Source organism: Vicia villosa, linkage group LG2 (assembly GCF_029867415.1).
Source record: "Vicia villosa cultivar HV-30 ecotype Madison, WI linkage group LG2, Vvil1.0, whole genome shotgun sequence".
Classification (NCBI taxonomy): domain Eukaryota; kingdom Viridiplantae; phylum Streptophyta; class Magnoliopsida; order Fabales; family Fabaceae; genus Vicia; species Vicia villosa.
In genome coordinates this window covers 185,982,585-186,008,950 of record NC_081181.1, presented here as the reverse complement: position 1 = coordinate 186,008,950, position 26,366 = coordinate 185,982,585, and the positions used below count along the sequence as shown (strand labels likewise).

At 32.5% G+C, this 26,366-nt stretch overlaps 4 protein-coding genes and 1 long non-coding RNA gene across 5 annotated transcripts; 3 read left to right on the top strand and 2 right to left on the bottom strand.

Annotated features, from left to right (window-relative positions):
- Window positions 1-682: 682 nt before the first annotated feature.
- On the bottom strand, window positions 683-1,984 carry LOC131647669 (probable carboxylesterase 18). Its single transcript, XM_058917537.1, has one exon. The coding sequence runs from the start codon at window positions 1,860-1,862 to the stop codon at window positions 852-854; it is 1,011 nt and encodes a 336-aa protein (XP_058773520.1). The 5' UTR covers window positions 1,863-1,984; the 3' UTR covers window positions 683-851.
- Window positions 1,985-15,122: 13,138 nt separating this feature from the next.
- LOC131647668 (pentatricopeptide repeat-containing protein At2g40240, mitochondrial-like) lies at window positions 15,123-16,467 on the bottom strand. The gene has a single exon (XM_058917536.1). It carries the CDS (start codon window positions 16,336-16,338, stop codon window positions 15,322-15,324), a length of 1,017 nt encoding a protein of 338 aa, XP_058773519.1. The 5' UTR covers window positions 16,339-16,467; the 3' UTR covers window positions 15,123-15,321.
- A 2,288-nt stretch (window positions 16,468-18,755) lies between these two features.
- LOC131647667 (uncharacterized) lies at window positions 18,756-19,730 on the top strand. The gene is made up of 2 exons (XR_009297896.1): window positions 18,756-18,852; window positions 19,422-19,730. It is a non-coding gene; the product is annotated as an uncharacterized LOC131647667 (long non-coding RNA).
- A 2,864-nt stretch (window positions 19,731-22,594) lies between these two features.
- LOC131653256 (uncharacterized) lies at window positions 22,595-23,845 on the top strand. Its single transcript, XM_058923346.1, has 2 exons — window positions 22,595-22,737; window positions 23,179-23,845. The coding sequence occupies exon 2, from the start codon at window positions 23,180-23,182 to the stop codon at window positions 23,573-23,575; it is 396 nt and encodes a 131-aa protein (XP_058779329.1). The 5' UTR covers window positions 22,595-22,737; window position 23,179; the 3' UTR covers window positions 23,576-23,845.
- LOC131647666 (uncharacterized) lies at window positions 23,290-26,091 on the top strand. The gene is made up of 4 exons (XM_058917535.1): window positions 23,290-23,429; window positions 23,854-24,349; window positions 24,435-24,666; window positions 25,369-26,091. The coding sequence occupies exons 2-4, from the start codon at window positions 24,149-24,151 to the stop codon at window positions 25,839-25,841; spliced, it is 906 nt and encodes a 301-aa protein (XP_058773518.1). The 5' UTR covers window positions 23,290-23,429; window positions 23,854-24,148; the 3' UTR covers window positions 25,842-26,091.
- Window positions 26,092-26,366: the final 275 nt, after the last annotated feature.

Here is a 26,366-nt window from a genome sequence, read left to right as displayed (position 1 = left end):
TCTACCAATCACATTGTAACATTTAATTTTATTTTATTTGATTAATTATTAAACAACTTGTTTTTTGGGCCCGCTAGTGGACGGTGGGATTGGTCTCTCTTGAATTAGTAGGTCGCAAAGCCAAATACTAAAATTTCTAAAAAGAAAAATAATAATAACATATTTTTTTTCTTGTTTTCAAAGCATTTTACTCTCAGAATTCATCCTTCTTGATTTTCCACTCATTCTTTATCCGAAAAACTTCTAGACAAAATGATCATCGCGTGCCTCTACCACACAACCAAGTAATTGACTATTTGTGCACAAAAAGGATAGTAGCAACAAGTAGTTCAACTTGTGTATCAATTCCAAACCATATGCACTCAACAAGTTTAACTTTATCAAATTATGCAAACTCATATACTAAATTCAATTCAAGACAAATACAAACTTCCAACGCTCATGTCATGTTTTCTTTTTCGTCATTCTCTTTCTCACTTCCGTCTCTTTCAAAAGTGTCTAAAATCACATAAAGTTAAAGATTGAAAGTTAGATAATTCATTTTAAAAAATAAACCGTATCAAAGAAGATCGCTCGCATTCACATTATATATACTTTTGCATTCAGATTGACAAAATTGTCTAAAATCACATAAAGTTAGAAAATTGAAAGTTAAATAACAAATTTTCAAACATAAAGCATATCAATGAAGATCACTCACTTTCACATTATATATAATGAACACTCTTCTCTCCTGGATTACCTTTATGATTTATCACAACATAACAATCATTTTATTATTATCCATTAATATTATCATCATGACAATATTATTACAACAATAATCCAACATCAATAACCATAATTTATAATTAAACTCTCTTATGAATAAAATCCTTAACTTGCATAATCAACTGAGTAGCTTCAGGCAAATCAGGAAAAATATAAAAAGCATGAATCATATTAGGATAGTCAATCAACTCAGCATTTTTTCCTGATTTCTTCAACCAATCACAATACCTCCTTTGCCAATCATTTAACGGGTCAAAACCGCCCACAAAAACAACTGTATCCGGGTAATTCAAACCCGACAAATCCTCCGCATTCGGCCCGCAAACATTAACCGCGCCATGATCCCGATCCGATCCCTTCGGCAAAAACACCTTCCACAGCCAATCGGTCCTCGCCATCGACACCAACGGCGATCCCTCGAGACGAACCTCGGCTTCCGTCCGCTCCTCTCCACCGAAAAACGGTTGGATCGAAATCAACCCGAGGACCCGGATTCTCTGGAGCCCCGCTTTGCAGACCCGAACCGCCACGTGGTGCGCTAGATTCGCACCTGCACTGTCCCCGGCGAGGAAACATTTTGACACGTCAGCATTTTCCGGTAAAACTGATTTGTTTTCGTCGAGGAATTTTAACACGGATTCCCCGTCGTCATATTGCGACGGATAAGGATGCTCCGGCGTGAGACGGTAGTTGACAGACACAACGACGGCCGAGATTTTGCGGCAGAATCTACGGCAAACGGCGTCATAGGCGACTGAGGCAGGTGAGAGATACGAAAATCCACCGCCGTGAAAGAAAATTATCACCGGAAGAGATGCAGTTTTGGTGTTAGTTTCATCTCCGGCGACGGTTACGGTGGGTGTGTAGAGACGGAACCAAACGTTATGTTCGTCGCTAACCGTAACGTCTTTGGTTGAAACGCCGTTAATAGGAGTGGCTTTAGCGGAAGCTTTACGATCTAAGACGCCGAGAAAACGGCGGTTAATGGTTCCGTCAGATCGACATGCAGCGTCCGTTAAAGCCGTTAGGAGTGAAATTGAGAGGCGAGTTTTCCAAGGAAGAACGAGTTTGGGTTTGTTTGGAGACGACATGGCGTTTTGAGGTTTGGATGAATGATGAAAGGTTTGGGTGAAAAGGATGAAGAAAGTTAGAAGAATAAATAATGAATCATATAGAAGAAATTAGGGAACTTTTTTATGTCGTTTATTAGGTTACTTGTTTTGAATTGTAGAAGTAATTATGGGATTTTTTTTTTTTTTTTGTTATTTGGTTAGTAACTTATTACTATTTTCAACTTTTTTGTGCCGTAGGAGTAAGGATGTAGTTGGAAGAGTTTGGGAAAAATTAATTAATGAGATGTATCTAGGGGTGGGAATAGGCCAGGCCGGACTACAGGGGCCTACGGCCTAGCCTACATAGGCCTAGGTCAGGCCAAGCCTATTTAATAAAGAGACCAGGCTTAGGCTTTTTTAAAAGCCTATTTTATTAAATAGGCCAGACTTAGGCTATTATAAAAGCCTATGAAGCCTTATAGGCCGGCCTATATTTTTATATATATTAGAAATATGTTAAATAAGTTGGTTCATGTATGTATATATTATTAAAAAAAACTAAATAGGCTACCATATATATATATATATATATATATATATATATATATATATATATATATATATATATATATATATATATATATATATATAACAAATGCTAAATAGGTTCACTTATATATGACCTACAAGACTTCTTAAGTTATATAAATTAATTGAAAATTTTAAAGAGAGACAGGCTTTTTAAATAGGCTTTCAGGCTAGGCCAGACTTTTAAAAAGGCCAGGCCAGACCAAAAAACTGAGCCTATGATAGGCCGTAGGCCAGACTTAGGCCTTTTAAATTTATCGTAGGCCAGGCTCAGGCCTTCTAAAGCCTAGCCTAGCCTATTTCCACCCCTAGATGTATCTAGGTGTAGAAGGATTAGAGTGGGGTCTAGGAAAATTTGTTGGTCTTTTATTTGTGGAAAAAATACCTTTTTTTTATTATATAAAGTGGGAAAAAAAACTCATGTGTGTTGATAATTATTGACTAATTTTGTATAGTAATTTATTTTGGTGACCTAATTTTGACTAATAATTTGACTAATGGCCAATATTTTCTAATAAAAGACTAATTCATGTGTTTCACAATAAATGATTAGGTTAATGATTAATAGTTTCTTATTAGAGTTTTTGGTTGATGAACGTGGACGGTGAAAGGACTATTAAGTGTAGAATAGATAGATTTTTTCTCTCATAGAAGGGATAATCTTTCACACAAAAACTCTCTCAACTGTCTAAATTAATTTGACGACTTACTGCAATTTAAGTCTTGTCACATGCGTTTAATTATCAAATGCTCTTGTAAAAAAAAAAAAATGCATCATTTTTACACTATTTTGGAACAGTTAAATCTTTTCATATTTATACACCATATTTCACTAATATTATTGTCATTATTTTTCAATAAATTTTGATTCTTTTACTCAATAATTAATATATTTAATTAATATATAAATTATAAAACAGTGGTTAAAGAAAAAGTATTTATAATAATAATTAGACCGAAAAACTAAAAATTATATAAATAAAAAAGAGTTAAATTATTCTTACTAAGCGACTAAACAGACTGTTTTTTAAATATTGAGGTTTAAATTTATGTTTTTTTTCAGTTTTAGTTTCAGTGTTGTTCTTCATTTAATTAGTTTTAGTGTGTGTTCATTAAGTAAAAAATCACATTGAATTTGAAGATACTTGAGATTTCATTTTTTACCAAATTAATTAAGATATATTTAAAATTAAATTCATTTAAGTATAATTATTCTTTCTTTTTAAATGCTTTTCAATAAATATCAATAAGAGTGAATCCTTAACTAAATAATTGAGAAACTTAGACATTTATTACTTAATAAGTAAAAAAAGATATCAATTATTGTTATTAAACAATTTAAAACATTTGAGTTTAATTATAGCACCTACAATAATAGTATTTAAATGAATTTCATAAATTAATGAATTTTTTTTATTTCTCTATTAGAGAATTTTGCATTAAGGTTGATCTTTTATATTTTAAATTTTGTTAATATTATCTTTTATTTATTTTTTTACAAAAGATGACTAAAGGACCAAAAATAACGAGAGAAAGCAGACTTAAGACAATCTAACGAATTCAGAGAGTGAAGTTTTAGAACTATCATCCAATAATATGACTTTTAAATCATTTGACACGAAATTAGGAAGAATGAGGAGTTCATTGTTATTCATAATAAGATAATAATATGACATTTAATTTATTTGACGTGAAATTAAGAAGAACGGGGAATTCATTGTTATTCATAATAAGATTATAGTTGGCTATCCAATTTCTACAACAATTTTCTTTTTGTCGAATATGGTTTAACTTAGCCACTGCTAGAATACTTTATATTTAAATATAATTTAATTATTATATTTTTATAATTATTATGTGAGTGTATATATTTATATTAATTACATTAGTTATTTATTAAATTAAGAGTCTTAATTGATTAAGTGGTTAAATTAAGTAAAAAATGTTAATTAAATTTTTACTGAGTAATTAATAAATAAACTGGATATGGACTCAAATATGAGTGGATGTCAAGATGATCCATTTCAAAATAATGAGAATCTTAATTGGACATCACCCTATATATATATATATATATATATATATATATATATATATATATATATATATATATATATATATATATATATATATATATATATATATATATATATATATATATATATATATATAGACTATGGTCCCCAATATATCGTACTAAGTATATTATCTATTCTCTCCATCTGAAGAATGTTTAAGGCATTAGGAGTATTGATTAAATAAGATCCGCGTGAAGGTGCGAGAAACACAAGAAAATGGGAGTTTGAATAGAGTTGCACCAAATATAATCTTTTTGCAGCTCAAAACGAAAGGCTAACAAGTGAATAAAAATAGATGAACACACTTATTTTTATTTCAGTTCACTGTTAACGAAATTACCTCAATCTACTTGTCAATGTGATTTTGCCTTCTCAATAAGGACTTAATCTACTATAACCAAACTAATTACAAACAACCACGATAAGCGCAGCCAATTCGACTTTTTAAAATTTTTTCTTATAATTTGAGATGTATTCAAAAGATATAAAAAATTTTCATAAATAATATTTAATAAGTAAATATATATTAAACAAATTTATATTTGTCATATCTCTCAAAATATAACTATAAGTGCAAATTTTATGTGAATTAAAATAGAAGGATAAAACAAAAATTAAAAATTAAATCAAATAGTTTAATTTGATTATTAAACCTTTTCAATTTAAAATAAACAATCAAATCACTAAAATAAGATTTAAATTAAACACACGCACGCAAGCGCTCGCACACACAGAGAGTCTAATAATCACAAATATAATTCTAAAAATTATAATTTATAATAGATCCATACATAGATATTATAATTTTAAAGACACAATTAATATTTTAAAAGTGATATCCAATCAATATTTATATTTATATATATAAATATATATGACACTGAACCATTGAATTTTAAAATAAATTGATAGAGGGTATAATAGTATTTATAGTATTATTTATTAGTATTATTATTAGTGGGCTCTAATTATATTTGGGCTTTTAGTTTTATTATCCATTATGGATGTTATATAATGTAGTGTCTTTTGACAAATTTGGGATATCAAATGAAAAGAAATGAAGTTTAATTTTCTTAGTTAATTTTTATTGTCTTTTATTTTACAGCTTTCTTTAGTTTTGTTAGGGTTCTTAATCTAGCATCCTAACATTGGTGCTTTCATTAATGCACTCAATCTCCTTCCATGGCATATTCTTGCTACAACCATCAATTTTATCCCATTTCTGTTCCACCATCCGTAAACCCATATCCTATATGTTATTACCCATCCTTAAATCCTCCATTTTCAACATTTATTCCATACCAACATCAACATATAGTTTCCGCTCCACATCAACATCCACCATTCACTTTCTCTTATCCTTATGAGTCCATTATCACACACACAACACCTTCATCACCTAACCCTATTTCAACACCTTCATCTCCAGATTTCTACTCACAACTAGAAACTCTAAAAGAATATTTGATTGAAACTCATGAGATCTCAAACAAAAATAGAGAAGAGATGAAGGAGCAGATTCAAAATTTGAGTTATTCTCTCAAAGCATCACAAATTGCTTTCAAAACTTCATCACAAAAATTCTTTAATTCTTACAGAGAGTTACAAGAAAAATTGCAGAAAGAGAATATTGTGAACAAAAACTCAAACCCACTGAACCTAACATCAGATCACACAAAAATTACACAACAAACTGTTTTTGAAGAACAACAATCTGAAAATGAAGTTTCAAATGTAGAAGTCTTTTTACCAGATCTAACTTTGAAGAAATTTGATTTTGTCACATTCAAACCTTCATTAATTCAACCTCTGTTAGAAAAACCGTTCAATGTTATTTGCTGTTTTGTTCTGCCATCATTCCCAAATCCATTTTTTTGGAAACTATCAGATTTACGGTTGTCGGAGTTGAATATTCTGAGCAGCATAGTTGCTTTAACCCCTCCACTTCCACATGAGCTACTTTTTAATTTTGATCCCGGTGGACCTTTTTACATCAGCTACTCTTCCACCTTGCTCTGTTATCTCCAAATCCAAAATTTCATAAGCCTGCACTCTTCGTTTTCTTCCTTTTCGCAACAACAAGAACAACTTTTTTCTTTACTTCATTTTTTAGTTTCATTGTTCCCATGAAGTTCCACACCTATCATGTAGAAGCTTCAGCACCGGTTGCTGTTTCGTAGGAGCCGTCACATTTGTGCTTCTAACAACGCTAGGTTTACAATTTTTTTTCTCTTCCTTTATTGAATGGGCCGGGTCTGTTAGCCTTAAAATATATTTGGATGCGTTTTTTTTTTCTTCTATTAAGTGTGTCTTGCAGCCCATTAATTATCATTAAAAAAAAAGAGTCTGCAACATAATCTACCACCTAAGCCTACTAGTACACAAATTTCTATGTGTGTCACTTTGTTGTCTCTCTTGGAAAAAAAATCTCACAACCTCACATGATCATTTAGTCCAATATATTACTTCATTTATTTTCAAAGATAAATTGGGTTTATTATTTGGACTTGAAAATGTATCATGATTTAAAGCTTTGGGGTCTAGACAATATTTATTTTGAGGTTATTTTTAGAACCTTGAGGACAAGGTTTAAGTGAACCCGGCGGCAATGATAGAGGGTATAATAGTATTTATAGTATTATTTATTAGTATTATTATTAGTGGGCTCTAATTATATTTGGGCTTTTAGTTTTATTATCCATTATGGATGTTATATAATGTAGTGTCTTTTGACAAATTTGGGATATCAAATGAAAAGAAATGAAGTTTAATTTTCTTAGTTAATTTTTATTGTCTTTTATTTTACAGCTTTCTTTAGTTTTGTTAGGGTTCTTAATCTAGCATCCTAACATAAATGGTGGAGATTATGAATGAATCTTTTTTTCTCTCTCCTACCTCATTTATTTCAAAATGTAGGAGAGAAAAAAAGATTCACCCATAATCTCCACCATTTATTTTAAAATTCAATGGTTCAGATTCATTCTCACATTCTTATATATATATATATATATATATATATATATATATATATATATATATATATATATATATATATATATATATATATATATATATATATATATATATATATATATATATATATATATATATATATATATATATATATATATATATATGAGGAGGGTTATATTGACTCCAAGAGTAAGTTATAATAACTTACTCCACATCTTGATCATTTATTCTTTTCAATCTAATGGTTAAAAATAAAAAGTCATTAAATGTGGAAAGAGAAAACTATTCCTTATTATTTTTAACCATTAGATTGAAAAGAATTAATGGTCAAGATGTGGAGTAAGTTATTATAACTTGTATTCATGCAAAAGGTATGGAAGAACTTGGATCCATACAAATTGTTTCAAAACAAATATAACACACGAACCATAAACTTAATAGTAAGTGTAACAAAAAGTTTTTAAAAATTATCATTAAAATTCTATGCCTCATAAAACATATATATCAATCTGGTAGAAAAATAAAAATAATGAATTTCAATTATATATTTCATGATTCAAAAAACAAATATTGATGTTTAGAGGACAAACCTGAATAAACTAAATATAAAAACATGTTCTGATACCAATTATTAGAATTAATTTAATAATTAATCTATACAAGACATAATCACATATAAAATATAAAGATTAAATATGTAATCATAATTTAAGACGGAAGCAAAACAAACAAACACTCGAGCATGTATACACACAATCTTATGATCTACGACATGTTGGTGTATGAGATATTATTAAGAATTATAGGAATACTTACACGGGTTTAGGGAGAAAACTTTCTAGTAAGTGATAACGGTAATCCTGAAAAGCAAAAGTGTAAAGATAAGTGACTAATACTGGTTGGCTTGTGGTGTAAGAACAAGACTGGTTTTGCATCTGACCTTAAGTTTTGATGATAACTTTACATGTTATCTTAAAGAACAATTGTATACACTAACAATTTCTTTCTAGTGTATGACTTTTGCCTTGTAGGTTCTGACTCTGGTAAGAAGGCGTGTGACGTCATTAGGTTATGAATTCAACACTCAGGAAGAATACTAGGGCTATGTTTCAATGAAAGTCAAGAATCTAGAATGCTACTTTTGCAACGGTTCTAAGGAACGTTTGTACAAGAGCTTTTGATCGTGACTTTTACAAGGAAGCTTTGGAGGCCTTCTAAAGCTTTGCTTATGTGTCCCATGTTCTGAAGATGCAGAAGACGAGGTTCTGTTGAATAAGTTCTAAAGATCTGAAGACATCACTTATGAAAACTAAGTGCTAACTCTGAAGACAAGGTTCTGCTGAACAGGCTCGGAAGACTCAAAGACTTAGGTTTTGAAGACTCAAGTTCTGATCATCTACAACATACTTCAATCAACATACAATCAGAAGCCTCTGAAGACTTAGAAGATCAAGGACAACTTGCTTGTGATGGTGAGCATAAAAGTACTGATGTAAACTGTGATCTCTACTCTTATAGGGTGGCGTAAGGACAGCCTAACTTGTACTTGTTATCTACCATGACTGTTGGAGACTTTACAATTGTACTTTGCATTTTCTATTCTACCCTCCAACGGATCTATCCTTCTCTATAAAGGAAGCCATTGGAAGAATTTGAAATCAATGAATTAGTTTTACAAAACTACACCAAAGTGTTGCACAAACTCTGTTAGAGATATCTTTGTATAGTTTTGTATTTTAGCAAGGAGCTTTTGTTCGTATCTTGCTTATCAATATTTTTGTGTTGTTGTACTTAAACATTGTGTAATGTGCTTGTTAGAATCATATTTCTAATACACACTTGTAATCAACTTGGTTGATTAGATTCCTTTGGAGACTAAGTGTTAGTCAGAAGCCTCAAGAAGACTGTGGCTACGATCATAGTGGTTTCACGATAAGGATCGCCTGAATTTGTTGGAGTTGTTAGCAAGGTTGATCATTATCTTATTATGGTTGTTTCCTTGAGAGACTAAGTGTTAACCAGGAGTCTCAAGAATACAATGAGTCTTATTTAAGCTACTCCTAATTACTATGTTGTAAATGATTGTGTCTTTGAGATGAGGGTCTATAAGAGAATGAGAGAACACGACGTTGTACCATGACTGTTATATGCTATGAATGGCTTATGCAGTAGCAATTTTAAGCATTTCTCTTCTCCAACCTTTTCTACTTGTTTTTTGATAAGCCATCTCACTTCTTGAGTCCAACCTTGAGGTCTTCTCGAATATCCAAGCCAACTGAGAACCTTTTTCCAAACTGCACCAGTAATTCTACATCCAAAAAACAAATGTTCTCTAGTTTCCAAATTCTGACAGAAGCATCTAATATTATCTGTCATCACTCCATATTTTTTGGTTTTATCCTTTTTTTCCATTCTTCCAAGCATATTGAGCTACAGTGTGAATTTGGCTATAGGTCTTGTATTGTTATTGAAGAAAAAATTTCTCCAATCCACTGGAAATTTTACACCCCTGAGCTCCTTATACATGGCAACTATTTTGTATGTCCCATTTTGCATCATTGCATCCAAAGTTCTATTTTGAGTGATTTTGTCCCTACACTTCATTATATTTGTCAGAATCTAGGAGCAATTGTTTGGTTGCCATGTCATTACACCATGGTGCTTTATGTCATTACATCATGGTGCTTTATATAATAGGTATGTTGCCATTTCACCCATAACTTATCTATCTTACTTTGAATATTCCAAAGGAGTTTTCCCATGGTTTCATTATTCCACTCCTTTAGAGAAGTTATGTTCAGCTCTTCAACCTTTTTTGAATTACACACTAAATCCTAAGCAACAGGAGCCTTGCGGGTTATTTCCTTAGTCCCTCTCCACAAAAAAATTCTACATATTGCCTCTATGAACTTAATCACACTTTTGGGCATCGGGAACACATGCATCCAATAAGATGTGATTGCAAACAGCACACTGCGAATATGTTGGTACCTGCCAGCATAACTCAACAACCTAGATGTACAATGCCTAACTTTTTCTAGAATTCTATCAATTAAAGGATGTCATTGATGCACATTAAGCTTTCTACTAGAAAGAGAAACACCTAAGTGTTTAAAAGGGATGGTACCACCAGAAAAACTTGTTATACTATGAAGTCTCTCTTGCTCATTCTTTGACATTCCACCACAAGAAAGCTTACATTTTGTAGGGTTTGCTTTCAGCCCTGTTGCTTCTGAGAAGTTATTAAATTCATGCATCATGATTCTTATGGATACTTCATCTCCTCTTGCAAAGAGGATGAGATCATCAACAAAAAAATATTGGTGATTTGAAACTTCTCACATTTAGAATGATACTTATAATTTGGTTGGCTTTGAAGTCTCCTAAAGCACTTGTGTAAGTATTCCATGATGAGCACAAAGAGTAAAGGTGTAACATCCCAAAATTTCTAATTTAATTAGTTTAATTTAATTTTAAATTAATTAATTTGAATTAGCATTTTATTGGAGTTATGTGGAAAGAAAAATAAAATGTTAAGTTGTTGGGCCTTATGGCGGAATAAGTGATATGGGGGTGTAAGTGCGAGGGAGCCCGTTTCTAATTTTATGTTTTCATAAAATAAGGAAAAAACGAGAGGAGAAAGGGTTAGAACGTGAAAAACAGGAAGTTGTGAGAAGAGGAGCTGAAGAACGTGAAAGAGGACCAAAGAGGAAGAAGACCCATCCAAGGATTTGGCTAAGGTAAGGGGGGACTTGTCTAATTATCATCTATTATCGGGTTAGGGGTTGATAATACTGAATAGATATAGAATTCGGGTCGATTGAGTCATATGATAGGTTTAGGGATTGAGTTCAATTGTATGATGTTTGATCCTATAATTGAATCCATGATATCTATGTTGTTATGATCTCAATTGATGTGTAATTGATGTATTATGAGGTGTTTTTCGTGTTGTTTGTGCATTCTATTTCCCTAGGTTCGTACTGGTATGAATTGGATGAGTTTGGAATGTATGGAATGCTGTTTTCTGCAGGTTGGGGTTTCTGAAATCGCCGGTTGGCGCCGCGTGCATAGGGTTGGCGCCGCGAACAGGTGGGCAGAATGCCAGGAATTTGTGATACGCACAGGTCGCGCCGCGTACCCGTGTTCGCGTCGCGAAGGCGTAACTTTTTATCGCTTCGCGCCGCATGCAGATGTTTGCGCCACGAACAGCTTGGCAGAGATCCAAGGAATTCTTGGAACGCTCAGTTCGCGCCGCGAACTGATGATGGCGCCGCGTGCTGTTGGTGTTTTGAGATATTTTTAAAAGTTTAAAGATGCATAACTTTTTAACTGTTGGTCCGTTTGATGCGCCATTTCGAGCTAAACGAACCTTATAGAATAATCTATATGATGATGATTGATTGGTTTTAGAATGATGAAAATACATGTATGCTATTCTTATTGAGTATGATGATTGGTGCAAATACGTGTATGTTTTCTATATGATGATGATAGAATTGTGATTGAATGAAGTGAATATATATGAACATACTTGCATAATGATGATGATGTTGATGATGATGTTGATGATGATGATGATGATGGTATAAGTATGTTGTATATGTTGCATTCATTCATGTTCATTGACGATACTGTATCCATAAGGGTGTGTTGGATCAGTGAAGGGCATGATTCCCATTGTGTGGAATCTGTGCTGGCAGGGCCGTATCTTGGATGATGTTGGATCGGTCATGGGTTATTCCCATATGATGACGTTGGTACCACATGCATAGAGTCAGTTCATACATATGCATAATTTATAACATGATTGGAGGTATTCCAGTGTTGTAAATGTTGATGAAGTGTTGATTGTTATTTGACTTGTTTGATTGTCTGTTTATGAAGCAATTGGGTGAATGATACAACTGTGATGTGTTATTGCTTTATAACCTCATAACATTTGTTAATTATGATGAGACTCACCCTTACATGTTGTCATTTTCAGATTGAGGATAGCGGCTGTTTGACTCGGTGAGGATTAGCTCATGAGTCAGTGTTTTAGTAGCGTCAGGTGTCATGCTCTGATAGTTGTAACACTGGGGACGCGATTGTTTAGAGTTTATGATTATGACTCTAGTTATGTTTTGATGTTTTGAAGGATAAGTTTTAAAGATGTTAAACTTAGTCCGTTTTTGATAAATTTCCGCTGTGTTAACATGAAACGTTTTAATTTATGATGATTACCTCAGTGAATGCATGACATGACTGAATGATGTTTATTTATTATGAATTGTGGCACCCTTATTTCATGTACTCTGAATAATTGTTTTAAAATTGCCGCGGGGTTAGTAAGGGGTGTTACAAAAGGTGACATGGGATCACCTTGTCTGAGGCCTTTAATATCTTTCAAGCAAGCACTAGGTCTGCTATTGATTATATATCTATAAGAGACAGTTCTAACACACACCATAATCCAGTTGATGAATTTTTTTGGAAAATTCATTTCCTTCATAATGTCTTCCAATGCAGTTTATTCAACCATATCACATGCTTTTTGGATGTCCATTTGAATGGAACAGTTGGGGGAGATGTTCTTCCTATTGTAGCCTCTGAGCAGCTCGTGGGAAATAATGATATTATAATGGATGAACTTCCCAGGGACAAATGACGATTGGTTGTCGTCTACCACGGAGTTTATGACCTTACTGAGTCTAGTAGTGAGGATTTTGGAGATAATTTTGTATATAGTTGTACAACATGCAATAGGCCTTGTATTCTTCAAGGTTGATGCAGTAGGGGATTTGGGAATTAAAGTTACTAATGCACATTTTACTACAGCGTGCATTCTTTGATTATAATAAAATCATGAATATCTGCCTGAACATCTATTTTAGTTACCTCCCAAGGGGATTTGAAGAACTTTGAAGTAAATCCAACTATACCAGGTGCTTTGTTTTCACCAATACCTTTGATAGCCTCCCAAATTTTTGCAGTTGAACACCATTTCTTAAAGCCACTATGTCCACATGTCTAAGGTTTGGAGAAGCTTTGCCCACCAAATCTTTATAGAAATGAATCATTGCATTTTCAATGTCTTTTGCACCATTTATGCCATGACCATGCTCATGGGATGCAAAGGAAAACAATTATTTCTAGTTTTTTTTTTGTGAACAAAGGAGACTACACCCCTTTTTCAATAATAGGCCAAAACTACAAAGGTATAATTATTATGAATAACAAATGCATTTCTAATAGTAAATTAATTAGCTGAAAATAAATATAAAAACTTCCAGAGACATAGTAATTCAATGAATACATTCAGTTCTCTGATTCGGAAAACAATTTAGTAACACATTATTTTTACTTATCCAAGCATTACAGCTTCCGCTTCAATCCCACCAACTCCCCAACCAACAACAAAATCAAAAAGAAATTACCTTTTCAAACTTACCTTTAGGAATACAACTCTTTTGCAAGGAAAAAAAAGGAAAAAATTGTCAATGAAGTGTAAAACAGTCAACTAAACTGAAAACATTTTCTCAAATTAAAGCAAAGAAACCTTAGATATTTAAAAATAAAATTTGTGATTTGTGTTCAACCAATAGCTAGGAATACCAACCTGAAGGAGAAACAGAGGGATGAAGTTTTCAAAAATCAACTGAGAGAAAGATGGAAGAAATGATAGAGTGGGATTGGGAAATGAAAAGGTGGAAAGGAAACCTGTTACATTTGGATTTTTTGTTAATGGAAAATCAACAAAGAAGGTCATAATGGAGGGACATTCAATGTTAAGAGCATTAATATCAAGTGTTTTAGGGCATTAATGATCCCCCATTGATGGAGCCTCGACTAGGGAGCCAACTGATGTGGCATTTATGGTTTGGAAGAATCACAATATCATATCCACAAGATTAGGTTCAGTTGGAAACACGTCCAAAATCTCGAAAAGGACAGTTGACAGGACTCTTCTGTCGACGAGAATATTACTCGACAAAGCCACAAAGAGGTCAAAGGCTTGTCACTTCTCCAAGAGCGAGTTGTCAAGCGAAGACGATGTCAACAACGTGTTGGCAGATATTATCAAAAGTTCATGGGAGGAGTTTGAAGCAGTTTAACTCAACGTGGGTTACAAATAGTGAATCGTGTGTGACACGCGGACCGGTGGATGCGCTATTGGGAACCTGAAGTTTAAAAGTGGGGTGAAACGTAACACTTCCCTCGTGGCTAGAACTGCCGTCGACAGTTATTTATAAACAAAATAAATAGCATACTCATACATTGTAACAGAAGTCGCAAAATTTCATACATTCTCTCCATACAACTGGAGAACCAGAGTCAAAGAGCGAAACAGTTAGGGAGAAACACGTATGTGTCTAAGTCCAATATTTTCATCGTTTTTATGTTTCCTTAAATGAAACATTTACTCTTTACATCTTAGGTTTTTACCTTTGTTTATTGTCATTTATTGCACTTTATCTTGTCATATATCAAAGTTTATCTTCATTTAAACTTTATCTTTATAAACTTTATCTTTATGTTGTCTTCGTACGAACGACTACATTCAATTTGCACGCACATGTTTTTACACAAATTATTCGAGTTAATTTCACTAGCTTTATTAAACTCATGATCGATTAACAAAAACAACCGTAAACAAAACCAGAAATTAAAGTTGGATTTGAAATTTAACAGTGAAAATGAACAATTAAATACTGTAATACGAGATGTGGATGTGGATGATTAAATCACAACATTAATTGATTAATGAATTGTCATTTTAAAACTGCATCCCCCATAAAATTCAAACCTAACAAATTCAAATTAAAAAAAATAATCAAAACTCTTTAACACTATGTTATTGTTTCAGCTCTTTCATCCTACAACTCCACTTTACAACTTACATCATCATTTCCCACTCGTACATTCATTTCATAAAAATCCCTCATTCTCCCACACATTTTCAAACCCCTTTCATCCATTTCACCAAAAACCACCATAGCCTCTTTCAACTTATTCATCTCCACAAGTTTCCCACCCAAACACCCAAAAAGCTCATTATCTAAAGCCTTATCTTTCCCACTAAAACACCTCACATAACACAACGCTTGTTCAAAGCAATTCATCTTTAACATCGCTTCAATCACAAACATATGTGTCGAATACAACATCGGCACTCCTTCATCCACCATCCTCCTCACCAACACCATAGCCCCATCCACATTCCCCTTTCTACACGCGCCCAACACAAGCGCGTCGTAAGTGCGCGTGTCGGGACTTAAACCCTCGTTTTCAATTGTCTTCAAAACGTCAACTGCCGCTTCGATGTTTCCGGTGAAACAATGCGTCGTGAGAAAAAAATTGTGAACCGTCAAATCCGGCGGGACTCCTAGACGGTTCATGGTCTCGACGACGCGCATCGCGTGGTCGAGTAATTTCTCTTTTGTGAGGAAACTTATGATCGGGTGGAAAGTGCAGGCTTTAAGCTCGGAGCTATCCACGCTCGACATGGATTCGACGACGTAGAGCGCGTCGTCTGCGCGGCGAAGCTTGCAGAGGCGCGTGATGAGAGAATCGAATGCGTTTCTTCGCGAGAAGCCGGGGTTGAGACGGGAGATTGTTGTTATGAGGTTGTTGAGGAAGGAGGGGGTGAAATTGGTGTTGGTGATGAAGCTGAAGGTTCGTTTTGTGTTGAAGAAACCGTCTTGGATGCGTTTGTTGAGGAGAGTGTGGAGGGAATCGAAGTCGGCGGCGTTGGCTGCATCGGCGGCGAGGTTGTCGTAATAGGTGGCAGTGGGTTTGTCGGGGAAGGGTTTTGGGGTTAGGGTTGAGAAACGGCGGAGGATAGAGAGGGGATTAAGGGGAAAGTTGAATTGGGTTTTTCGGAGAAACGACATCGTTTTGTTTTGTTTGGATTAGGAGAGTGTGATTGTGACTGGTGAGAACTGAGAAGCGAGGCTTTGTTTTTGTGTGGGAAGGTTTATGGAGCAAAGCATGGGAAGCTGAATGTGGAATTGGGAATTTTTTTTAGGTTAATGCTATAACACATGTCAAGAAATCTGTGTTTAAAAAGTTTATTTTGAATAAAATAAAAATAAAATTAATTATATATTTATAATTAATTTCAATACACAATTTCTAAAAAAAAATATTTAATTTTTAACATGTGCATTTTTAAAGGCGCAAATTAGCATTCTTTTTTTTAACTGATGTAATTAGGATTCTTCACTTTATAAAATAACTATAATCAGTTAGTTCATTCATATGAAATGTTTAACGAAAAGAACTAAAAATGTTAGAATGAAAAACTAAGTAGTGAAATTCTGGCAGGGACAGAAAAATAAATATTAGCACAAATATTTTAAAATCATGTTTTAGGGTGCACTTGTTTTAAGTATTGGAAATACATTATGTACTAGTTAAAAACTTATTTGTTGAAAGTATTGTACATCTTGGATTTTGTTCTTAGATCAGAGATAGGTCGAATAGTAGAGATAAGCTTTCTATTTTTTACTTTTATTGTTAAAAGAATCCTAAAGATCTCTCTATCTTATACAATTACTCCATAACAAACTCATTAATAACAAACTCATGCATATCATTAATAACAAACTCATGCATACGCATATGCATGAGTTCTAATCTAGTACGCGTATTTGTTTACATAATTTATGTTAAATAAAAAGTTAAAAAGAAAAAAAAATTTAAATTAATAATAGATTTTTTTCATATATAAAAATATTTAAATTAATATTAAATTTTTTTTCCGTATACCATTTTTAGATCGTAAATATTTAAATCATAAATACTATCGTTCTTATATAAAAATATTTAGATCAATGATAAAACAATTTCCATATACAAATATTATTTATGTTTAGGTATCATTTACAAAAATAACTAATAATAAATTTTCGTATTTAGATCAATAATAGATTTTTTTCCCATATACAAATATTATTTATGTTTAGGTATCATTGACAAACATATCTGGATCAACAGTAAATTTTTGTATATAAAAATATTTGGATTAAGAATAGATTTTTTTTACCGTATATACAAACAACATCGTTTATAAAAATATTTGGATTAATAATAGATTTTTTTTACCGTATATACAAATAACATCGTTTATAAAAATACATGGATCAAATATATTTTACTCCATACATAAACATTATTTTTTGCAGGCATCATTTATAAAAATATTTAGATTAATGATAAAATTTGATTTTGATCCCATAACAAACTTTTGAATCAGCAAAATTCAAAGGAATTTCAGCTTGGTGATTAAAACCTATCTTAGGACTAAATTCATCATCGGTTTCACGCTTGATGAAAATATCAATATATTTCTTTTTAAAGAGCACCATCTGACTAGAAAAATAAGAAAATAAGCCAGATAAGTATATAAAGTGAAATGAAGGGCGAAGAAGAAATGTAGATAGGATAAAATCATGAAGGAGTGTATATAAAATCATGTAGTATAGGCAGTGTTAATCTGAAGCTACTATATTCACCAAGTTAATAATGGTTTTCCAAAGTATAATCAATCAAGATACATACTAGACAGAATTCGTTACAATTAAAACCCTTGCATTTTAGAGTTACGTAACAAAAATATTAGGTAAATAGTAAAGAGAAATGAAGTAACCATCAAAAGCAAGAGGCTTAATCTCTTCTGCATCGCGAAACCATTAGCCACTCAAATCAAACGCCGCGTTGAAATAGTCCTATTGAGTTTTTCCTTGAATAGCCGATTTCTGATTAACCATTTCAGACATCTGCAGTAATTCTAAGACTATTTACTGTAACATCCCGATTTTTATTAATATTTTTATTAATTATATTTTTGGTGTTTTTAATAATTATTTTCTTAATTTAGTCATTTCTGACGTTTATTGAGATTTTCGCGTTTTGGGACGATTTAGTCGATATCGGCTCGGGATAGCGGGTCGATATTTAATCGAAAATTTTAATATTTTTAGTATTAAAAATATTAATGAGTTAATATTTAGCGTTTTGGGAATTTTCTGAGTAGTTAAGATTAGACCGAAAATATAAGACATTGAGTAAAAAGTAGTATATTTTATTAGGCTCATTTGTGTGTTAATTATTTATTTAATTGTTATGTGATATAATAATTAATTTAATTAATTAATTTTGTGTTTATTGGGTTTAATGGGTTAATTAAGTTATTAGAGATATATATCTAATTGGGCCTATTTATTAGAGTGAGAAGTAAATAGGGGGTGTTATCTTTTAAGCCCATTTTATAAACCATAAGATAGTAAGGGTTTAGTGAGAGTAGGGATATCATTTCATTTGGTCATTTTCAAGAGAAGAGAAAGGGGAGAAAGGAGGCTAAGAGAGGAGAAGAGCAAAAGCTAGGGTTTGAAGAAATTGAAGAGGTAAGGGGGAGAATCTTTATTATTATGGGTTAGTATGATTGGGTCAATGGGTAGTTATAAAATTTAAGAATTTTGTTCTTCAATTTTTAGGTTTTGACATGTTTAGGTTGAAATCTCTAAATTTCTATAATTTTGTGAATGTTAGATTATGATGAGTAATTATTGAATATGTGATGGTTAATTTTGTTTGGAATCAAGTAGTTAGATACATTAGTGTTATTCTTGGTTAATTTGGTAATTGATCATGTACACTTGGTGTTGTAGTGATATTTGTATTAGTTGATAATTGAGAATCGGTGATGTTTGAATACGTAATTGGTTAAATGCGGGAATATGTGATAATTATGGCTATGTGTATAATTGAGAATATAGTATTGACATATTATACTCTTATAATTGGTGTATGCTTAATATATGTGAATTATGATTAGCATTAATTTTATGATTAGGCAAGTGTAATGCATTCCTATAACTGTTGATTTAACCATTGTATCTCATTATACTTTCTTCATAATGGTTCGTATTCTCACCCTTCTGTTTTAATGTTGCCCTTGTTTGGCGACATGCAGGTTCTGGAGTTTAGTAGCCCGTGCGTGATCTAGTCGGAGATTCTTCCGTGTTTGTTAGAGATAAGGTAGTGAGTCGATGCTCTGGTCATGTAACACTGGGTAGATTAGTCGTGTTGAACTCATGTTTCTATTTGGTTATGTATTATGTTTATGACTTGAGAACTTGTTATTTGGCTACTTGTTGTTTAAGAGGCTTTCAAGCCAAATATTCCGATTATGATTTATTTTATGTTGAGATGATTATTGAGATATGATCATGGTATGGGACATGAATCATTTTATGAAATACATGAGTATTTTTGTATTTTCCGCTTTTAATGCATATTCTGGATGAATTATGATTATATGTCAGGTGTTATTTGAAATGACCAAGTGTATTGTATTTTATGGATAAATGCTGTCGGTTTTAAAAGCTTTTTAGTTTTTGAAAACGTCGTTGTGACGCCCTTTTGAGTTATATGCATGCTTATTCTCTGATTATATGCTTATTATTTTATGGGGTAAAAAGGGGTGTTACATTTACAACCCAAACAATAACAACAACATCAAGAAAAGAGAACTGTCAAAAGAAAATAAGACAAGACCTGATTGAATGGAAGAACATCACATTTGAAACAAACATGATCATCTTTATCGAATCGAATATCCTCAGAAACATTTGGAATGATAACTCTACCTGGAACCATAAGATCTCTCTTGTTCATTTCATCAACCACCACTAAACGAGATAAAGGAAGAAGAATCTCGGTTCAGAACTTTTACCAAACACTTGGTGGGCATAGCGTAAACCGATAAACTTGGCACCAATTCTTCGTCAACTCGTCAACCACAACCTACAACAACAACAAATAACAGTACAACAACAATGTTGTAGCGAGAATTTAACTAAAACGAAAGCAAAAAGAAGAAAAATCGACGGATGCATTTTACCGGAACGACAAGAGTGAAGCCATGGTGTGTCTATTTGCGGCATGGTGTGAAGGAGGATGGCCATCACAGATCGCAGATCTCCGGCACAGGATAGTGAAGCTTGGTCGAGCATAGCCTAGGCAACTGCCTTACCTGGCCGGACGCTGGCTCCGCCACTGTTGAAGATCGTTAATATTGATGAACTTCCCATAAGGATTTTAGTAAGCTTTGTTTATTTGAAGGTTAAAGACTATCAATATTGATGAACTTACCATTAGGTTCATGGCTAGCCCATTTAAAACCATAGGTTAGAAGATCGACTTGTTAAAAATCTCAAGAGGTTATTGGTTATCCTGTTAAACAAAATTGAGCTTAAATATTTTGTAGAGAGAAGATTAACCACTTCAGTCTACAGATGGAAAGGAAGCTTGACCACTTTAGTCTCATCAATTTCTATGGAGAAGATGCAAGTGATCATGTCTTCCATCTTGTGTTATCATGGTTGTATGACAACCACCATTTCCTTGTATAAGGGGGTTCGTGAGCTTCACCTACTAAAAACTCCCAAGTATATAATGCTCAAGATCAGTTCTTGTAGAGAGGAGTAGGTCTTTTATTTTTGACCGAACCACTATAACTCTTGGGTGTTTTTCTTCTTCCCTTAACTCTTTTATTTTTCACACTTTATTTTTATTTTCCGCTGTTTAGAAATAGAAAAATATTTTCAAACTCTGATTTTAATTTTAATTTTTTTTAAAAATCATGTTTTTTTAAACCACGCAATTCACCTCTCTTGTGTGTGAAGTCTTAAGTCCAAAACTAAAGACTTTCGTATTTGAGATCACAAATTACTAACATGACTTTGTTAACATTGTATGACTGTCATCAGTCTTTTAAGTTAGTTATCCATGAAGAATTATAATATAAACCTTTTCTTGAATGACAAATGATCATATTACTCCCATCATTCTTTTAAGTCAGTTATTCATAAAGAATATTCTAGTGTTGTGAAACCTAAGCTAAATCTTCTCTATAAGTACCTATAAGGACATATGATTAGAGCAATCAAAAGGTCCATTAGAGTGTGTTTAAATGAAGCATTTTAATGAAGTAATATAATGTTTTGAGAGAATTTAAAATGATTTACATAAAAATATTGTTTTGATACAAAAAAGAAGGATTGTTAAAATGATGGAAATTTGTGGAGAATTTTATCTAAGTTAAATTTCATCATTTTAAAATGATATAAAAAACTAAAGAATTTGAAATTTCTCTCATACCCATAGAATGTATTTGTCACTATTATTTCTTCAAATTTTACAAATTAATCCTTATATTTTCCAAAATTTTAAACTGGTCCTTAATAATTTTTAAAATTTACAATTTGATCCTTCAAATTTTTAAAAATTGCAAATTAATCCTAATTTGTAATTTTTTAATTTGGTCTAAAAAATTTAAATTTTATAAAAAATAACCCTAAAAATCTAACAATGAATTATTTTAATACTCTATCCAAACAAAATAATTTAAAAATAAATGAATTTCAATTGAATCATTTGAATTGTTTTGAATTTTAAATTCCTTTAAAATTTCCAATTATCTCATCCAAACACACTCTTAAAACATACTTGTAGGATTCTCTAACATCTATCATTTTATACAACTCTAACGAGTAGAAGATTTTAGGTCCCTCAAATTCGAGAACTTCACTATAAAAGACTAATAAAAGCCTTGCACCTAGATAGCGGATCTGTTTGGTAAGACCTAAAAAAGAGCTTTTAGCTTTTAATTTTTAGCTTTTCAGCTCACATTAATGAAAAAATTCTGTTTGCTAACGCTATTTTAGCTTTTAGCTTGTAGCTTTTTTACTAGCTTTTAGTTTTTTTTTAAAAGCTATTTGAAGTAGCTTTTGAGCTTGTAACTTTTAGGTTGGGATTTTTTTTCATTTATACCTTTATTATTTTAACAAAATATTATTATTCTTATTAATTAAAATAATCTTTTATGTCATTTTTTATCTATCAGCTAATGAAACAACTAATTTATCAAACATTTTTGTTAGTTTATCAGCTATTAGTCATCAGCTATAAACTAACAGCTATCAGCTACCAGTTAACAGCTACTAACTAGTTTTACCAAACAGAGCAAAGACTATTCTTTTAGTCATTATTTGTTAAAAAAAATTAATTGAAAATATTTTTTCATTTAAAAATAAATATATAAATATATAAAAATACAAAGCATATTAGTATACTCCCGTGTAAGTGACAGGCAACTGCAAAAACTAACAAGTAACCACCGTGTGTACTCACAAAACGCAGCGCTGTTAGGGTTTTACAAAAACAGTTTCCCACTTTTCTTCACTCAAATAACACAAACAATCTTCTCCACATCACTGTGCGTTTCGGTACGTTGCTCTGTTTCTTTCCCATTACTCAAAATTGCTAACAGTTACACGTCATAGAAGAAGAAGTTCCTGTTTGCAACTTTAGATTCTAGTTTTTTTGTTTTTGCACTTTTAGGGTTTTTGAAAGTTAGTGTATTGTTGAGAATTTGAAAGTATTAGGATGTGGTGATGATCATTTGTGTTTTGGGAATTTACCTTTTTCTAAGGGTTTTTGAATTTATCTCTGCTTTAGGGTTTGATTGCATTGACAATTTGAAAGTTTTAGGGGTTTTAGGGTTTGTTTGCATTGCCAATTTTAAAATTTTGGGGTTTTTTTGGTAATTTTTATCTAACTAGGGTTTTGAATTTGTGTTTTGATTTTTAGTTGTTATACGGTTATATTATGCTGTGTGTTGTGTTAATAATTTGAAACCTGAAGTGATTCTTCTTGTGTTTTTGCAGTATGGCTTACGTTGACGAGGATGGTTCTTCGGGTTCTGGAGATGATGTGAACATGTTAGATGGACAAAAGCGTCAGGCTGGTGTTTCGGCTAGTGGTGGTCGGAAGAGAGGCCGAAAAGCTACTGGTGATGCCATAGTGGATGCCATGATGCAGATAGCAGCTGCTTCAAAAATGAGGGCAAATGCAATTATGAAGAATGAGGACAGATTTTCAATAAGCAAGTGCATCAATGTGTTGGATGAGATGCAAGGTGTTGATGAAAGGATTTACTTTTTTGCTTTGGGTTTGTTTGAGGATCACCCTAATGCCCGCGAGGTTTTCATCTCTCTTAAGGGTGAAAAAAGATTGACATGGTTGCAGGGCAAATTTGGTGTTTCTTCTAGTTTAATTGTTTGAGAAAATCGTTCTTTTTTGTTTTCGGTTAGAAAATGGTCCCGCAATTTTGTATAGTTTACTGATCTGCAAAGGAATGATGTTAGTTCCTATGACTAATTTGATTCTGCGCTTAAAGCCTATGTTACCGAGTTGACACTTTTGAATTTATCTTAATGCAAACAAAGCTCTTTGTATTGAAACTTTGTTTTATGCATAACTGAATTTTTTATCAATTAGATAGATATATCAAAAGACGTGTTATCTTGTACATTTCGTAGTTTTGAACTTTATCTTTACAGATACACCAATCAGCATGGATGACATTGACATTGACTTGGAATTGGATGAGATGGAACTCGTTGCGGCTGCTGCTGGATACTATTATTATAGCTCGTTAACCAAACAGCAGCAGCCTTCTCGATGTTTATCGCCAAGGAGATGTGAATTCATGACAGAAGTGTTGAACGGACCTGACGACTTTTGTCGTGAAATGTTGCGGATGGACAGACACGTATTTCTCAAGCTGTGTGGCATTCTTCGCCAAAGAGCCATGTTACGTGATACTGCTGGTGTAATGATAGAAGAGCAGTGGCAATGTTTTTAAACGTCATTGGCCATAATGAACGTAACAGAGTGATTCAGGAGAGGTTTCAGCACTCTGGCGAAACCATTAGCAGACATTTTAATAATGTTTTGAAAGCTATTAGATCACTATCGCGTGAATTTTTGCAGCCTCCTCAGCATACCACATCTCCAGAAATTCTCAACAATGCTAGATTTTACCCATATTTCAAGGTCAAAATGGATCTGTTAAGTTGTTTTTCTTATTTTTCACTACTTGTGCTACTCTAGTGACCTTTCCTCACTTCTATAATTTCAGGATTGTATAGGTGTAATTGATGGTATGCAAATTCCTGCACATGTTCCAGCCAAAGATCAATCTCGATTTCGCAATAAGAAAGGTATCTTATCTCAAAATGTGCTTGCAGCATGCACGTTTGACCTGCAGTTTATATTCATTTATCCTGGTTGGGAAGGTTCTGTCACAGACTCGCGGGTGTTAAGGGCAGTTCTTGATGACCCGGATCAGAATTTCCCTCAAATTCCTCAAGGTTTGATAGCATTATGTCTGTTGTTTTTGATTCATTATTGGTCCCGACTACTCTCAGTCTCACAATATTCGACCTATTTACAAAAAAAAGTTGTCCCAAAAGAAATAGCACTCTCAATTTTCAATGCAATACTCCCTCTGTCCTTTGTCATAGGAACCTAATTGGTCTGAAATGTGTTAAGTTTTATAATATTTACCCCTATAATTATTAATATCATAGGAGACAATGCATTTTTTTGTTTTTCAATGGTACATTGTAGAAGTTTTTCTTAAGGAATCATTAAGAGAAAAAGGAATATGCACTGACAGTGTAAAATATTTTTACACTCTCAACCAATGAGACATGTATTCAATTAAAACACACTTTTAATTTTAAAATACTGATATGACATGACAAGTATAAGGATTTTGATTGGTTGTATGAGTAATATTGGTTTACACTTCCTTTAAACTCAATCATTAATGCATGTGGAATTTTGTAAAGGATATCAAGGGACAGAGTGAAAATTTTTTAAAAATAGGGACGGAGGGAGTAATAATAATATTTTTCAAACGTACACTTTAATTATTACTACTTGCATCGCCCTCGAGTTAACATCTTCCACTAGTATATACCATGATGATTTATACACAAATACTTGATAAGAGTTAACATCGCCCTCAATTGTCTTTTTCATATATTTCTTTTGGATTTATTTCACAGGAAAATATTACCTTGTTGACCAAGGATACTTAAATACAGAAGGATTTATTGCTCCTTTTCAAGGGGTTCGGTACCAACCTTATGAATATAGAGGTGCTAATCAATTACCAAGAAATGCAAAGGAGTTGTTCAATCATAGGCATTGTTTTCTGAGGAATACTATCTTGAGATCATTTAATGTGTTGAAAAGTAGATTCCCAATCCTTAAACTTGCTCCTCAGTATGCTTTTCAGATTCAGAGGGATATAGTCATAGCTGCTTGTGTTTTGCACAATTTCATCCGCCGCGAAGAAAGAAACGACTGGTTATTCAGTAGTTTAGGGGGGAAATTTGTGGATGAACTGTCGGATCCTGATGAACTTCCTGATGTTCAATTACTTTCTTCAATGCAAGAACAGATTGCATTCTCATTACGCGAATCAGTTTCTGCATCTATGTTTGATGACTTTTTAAATAAATGGGATGAGTGGTGATTCTCGACTAAGATCTGTCGTTGCCGTTGAATGGTAACTCGGTTTATGGGTTTATTGCAAAAGGCTCTATACGATTTAATAATTTGCATGTTCCCTATGAGGAGTTTATGACCACCATTTAGTTTGATGTTTAGGTCAATGCTCAACGTTATTGTGAATAACATCAAATTTTGTATAGGCTCTGCAATCTGCATATATTTTGTCAATAACAGTTATTGAAAAAAGGGAATTGTGAAGGAATCTTGGGTTAGATTACATGCATATAGGGGTGAATGTATATATTTTTTCGGGTGCTTTTATGTTCTTGCAGAAGCTGTTTAATGAGATTTTTTTCTGCCAATTAAACCTGACATTCCAATTTTCGATAATACCTATATTGTTCATGACAAAATTTAAAAAAAAGTGCATGAAAAATTTGGTAGTGCAATTGAAAAACCTGATTAAAAATAAAATATTCTTATTATTTTGCAGATGTTCTTATTCTTTTGTTTTTATGAATAAAGTGTTATGAACTTAAAATAATAA

What these genes read in the sequence shown, in the direction of transcription:
- LOC131647666 (XM_058917535.1), top strand. Translation starts at nt 24,149, where the DNA reads ATGTTTTTAAACGTCATTGGCCATAATGAACGTAACAGAGTGATTCAG. An exon ending in GATTTTACCCATATTTCAAG is followed by an intron (nt 24,350 to 24,434) that starts GTCAAAATGGAT and finishes CTATAATTTCAG; the next exon opens with GATTGTATAGGTGTAATTGA. An exon ending in TTTCCCTCAAATTCCTCAAG is followed by an intron (nt 24,667 to 25,368) that starts GTTTGATAGCAT and finishes TTTATTTCACAG; the next exon opens with GAAAATATTACCTTGTTGAC.
- LOC131647668 (XM_058917536.1), bottom strand. Translation starts at nt 16,338, where the DNA reads ATGTCGTTTCTCCGAAAAACCCAATTCAACTTTCCCCTTAATCCCCTC.
- LOC131647669 (XM_058917537.1), bottom strand. Translation starts at nt 1,862, where the DNA reads ATGTCGTCTCCAAACAAACCCAAACTCGTTCTTCCTTGGAAAACTCGC.
- LOC131653256 (XM_058923346.1), top strand. Translation starts at nt 23,180, where the DNA reads ATGGCTTACGTTGACGAGGATGGTTCTTCGGGTTCTGGAGATGATGTG.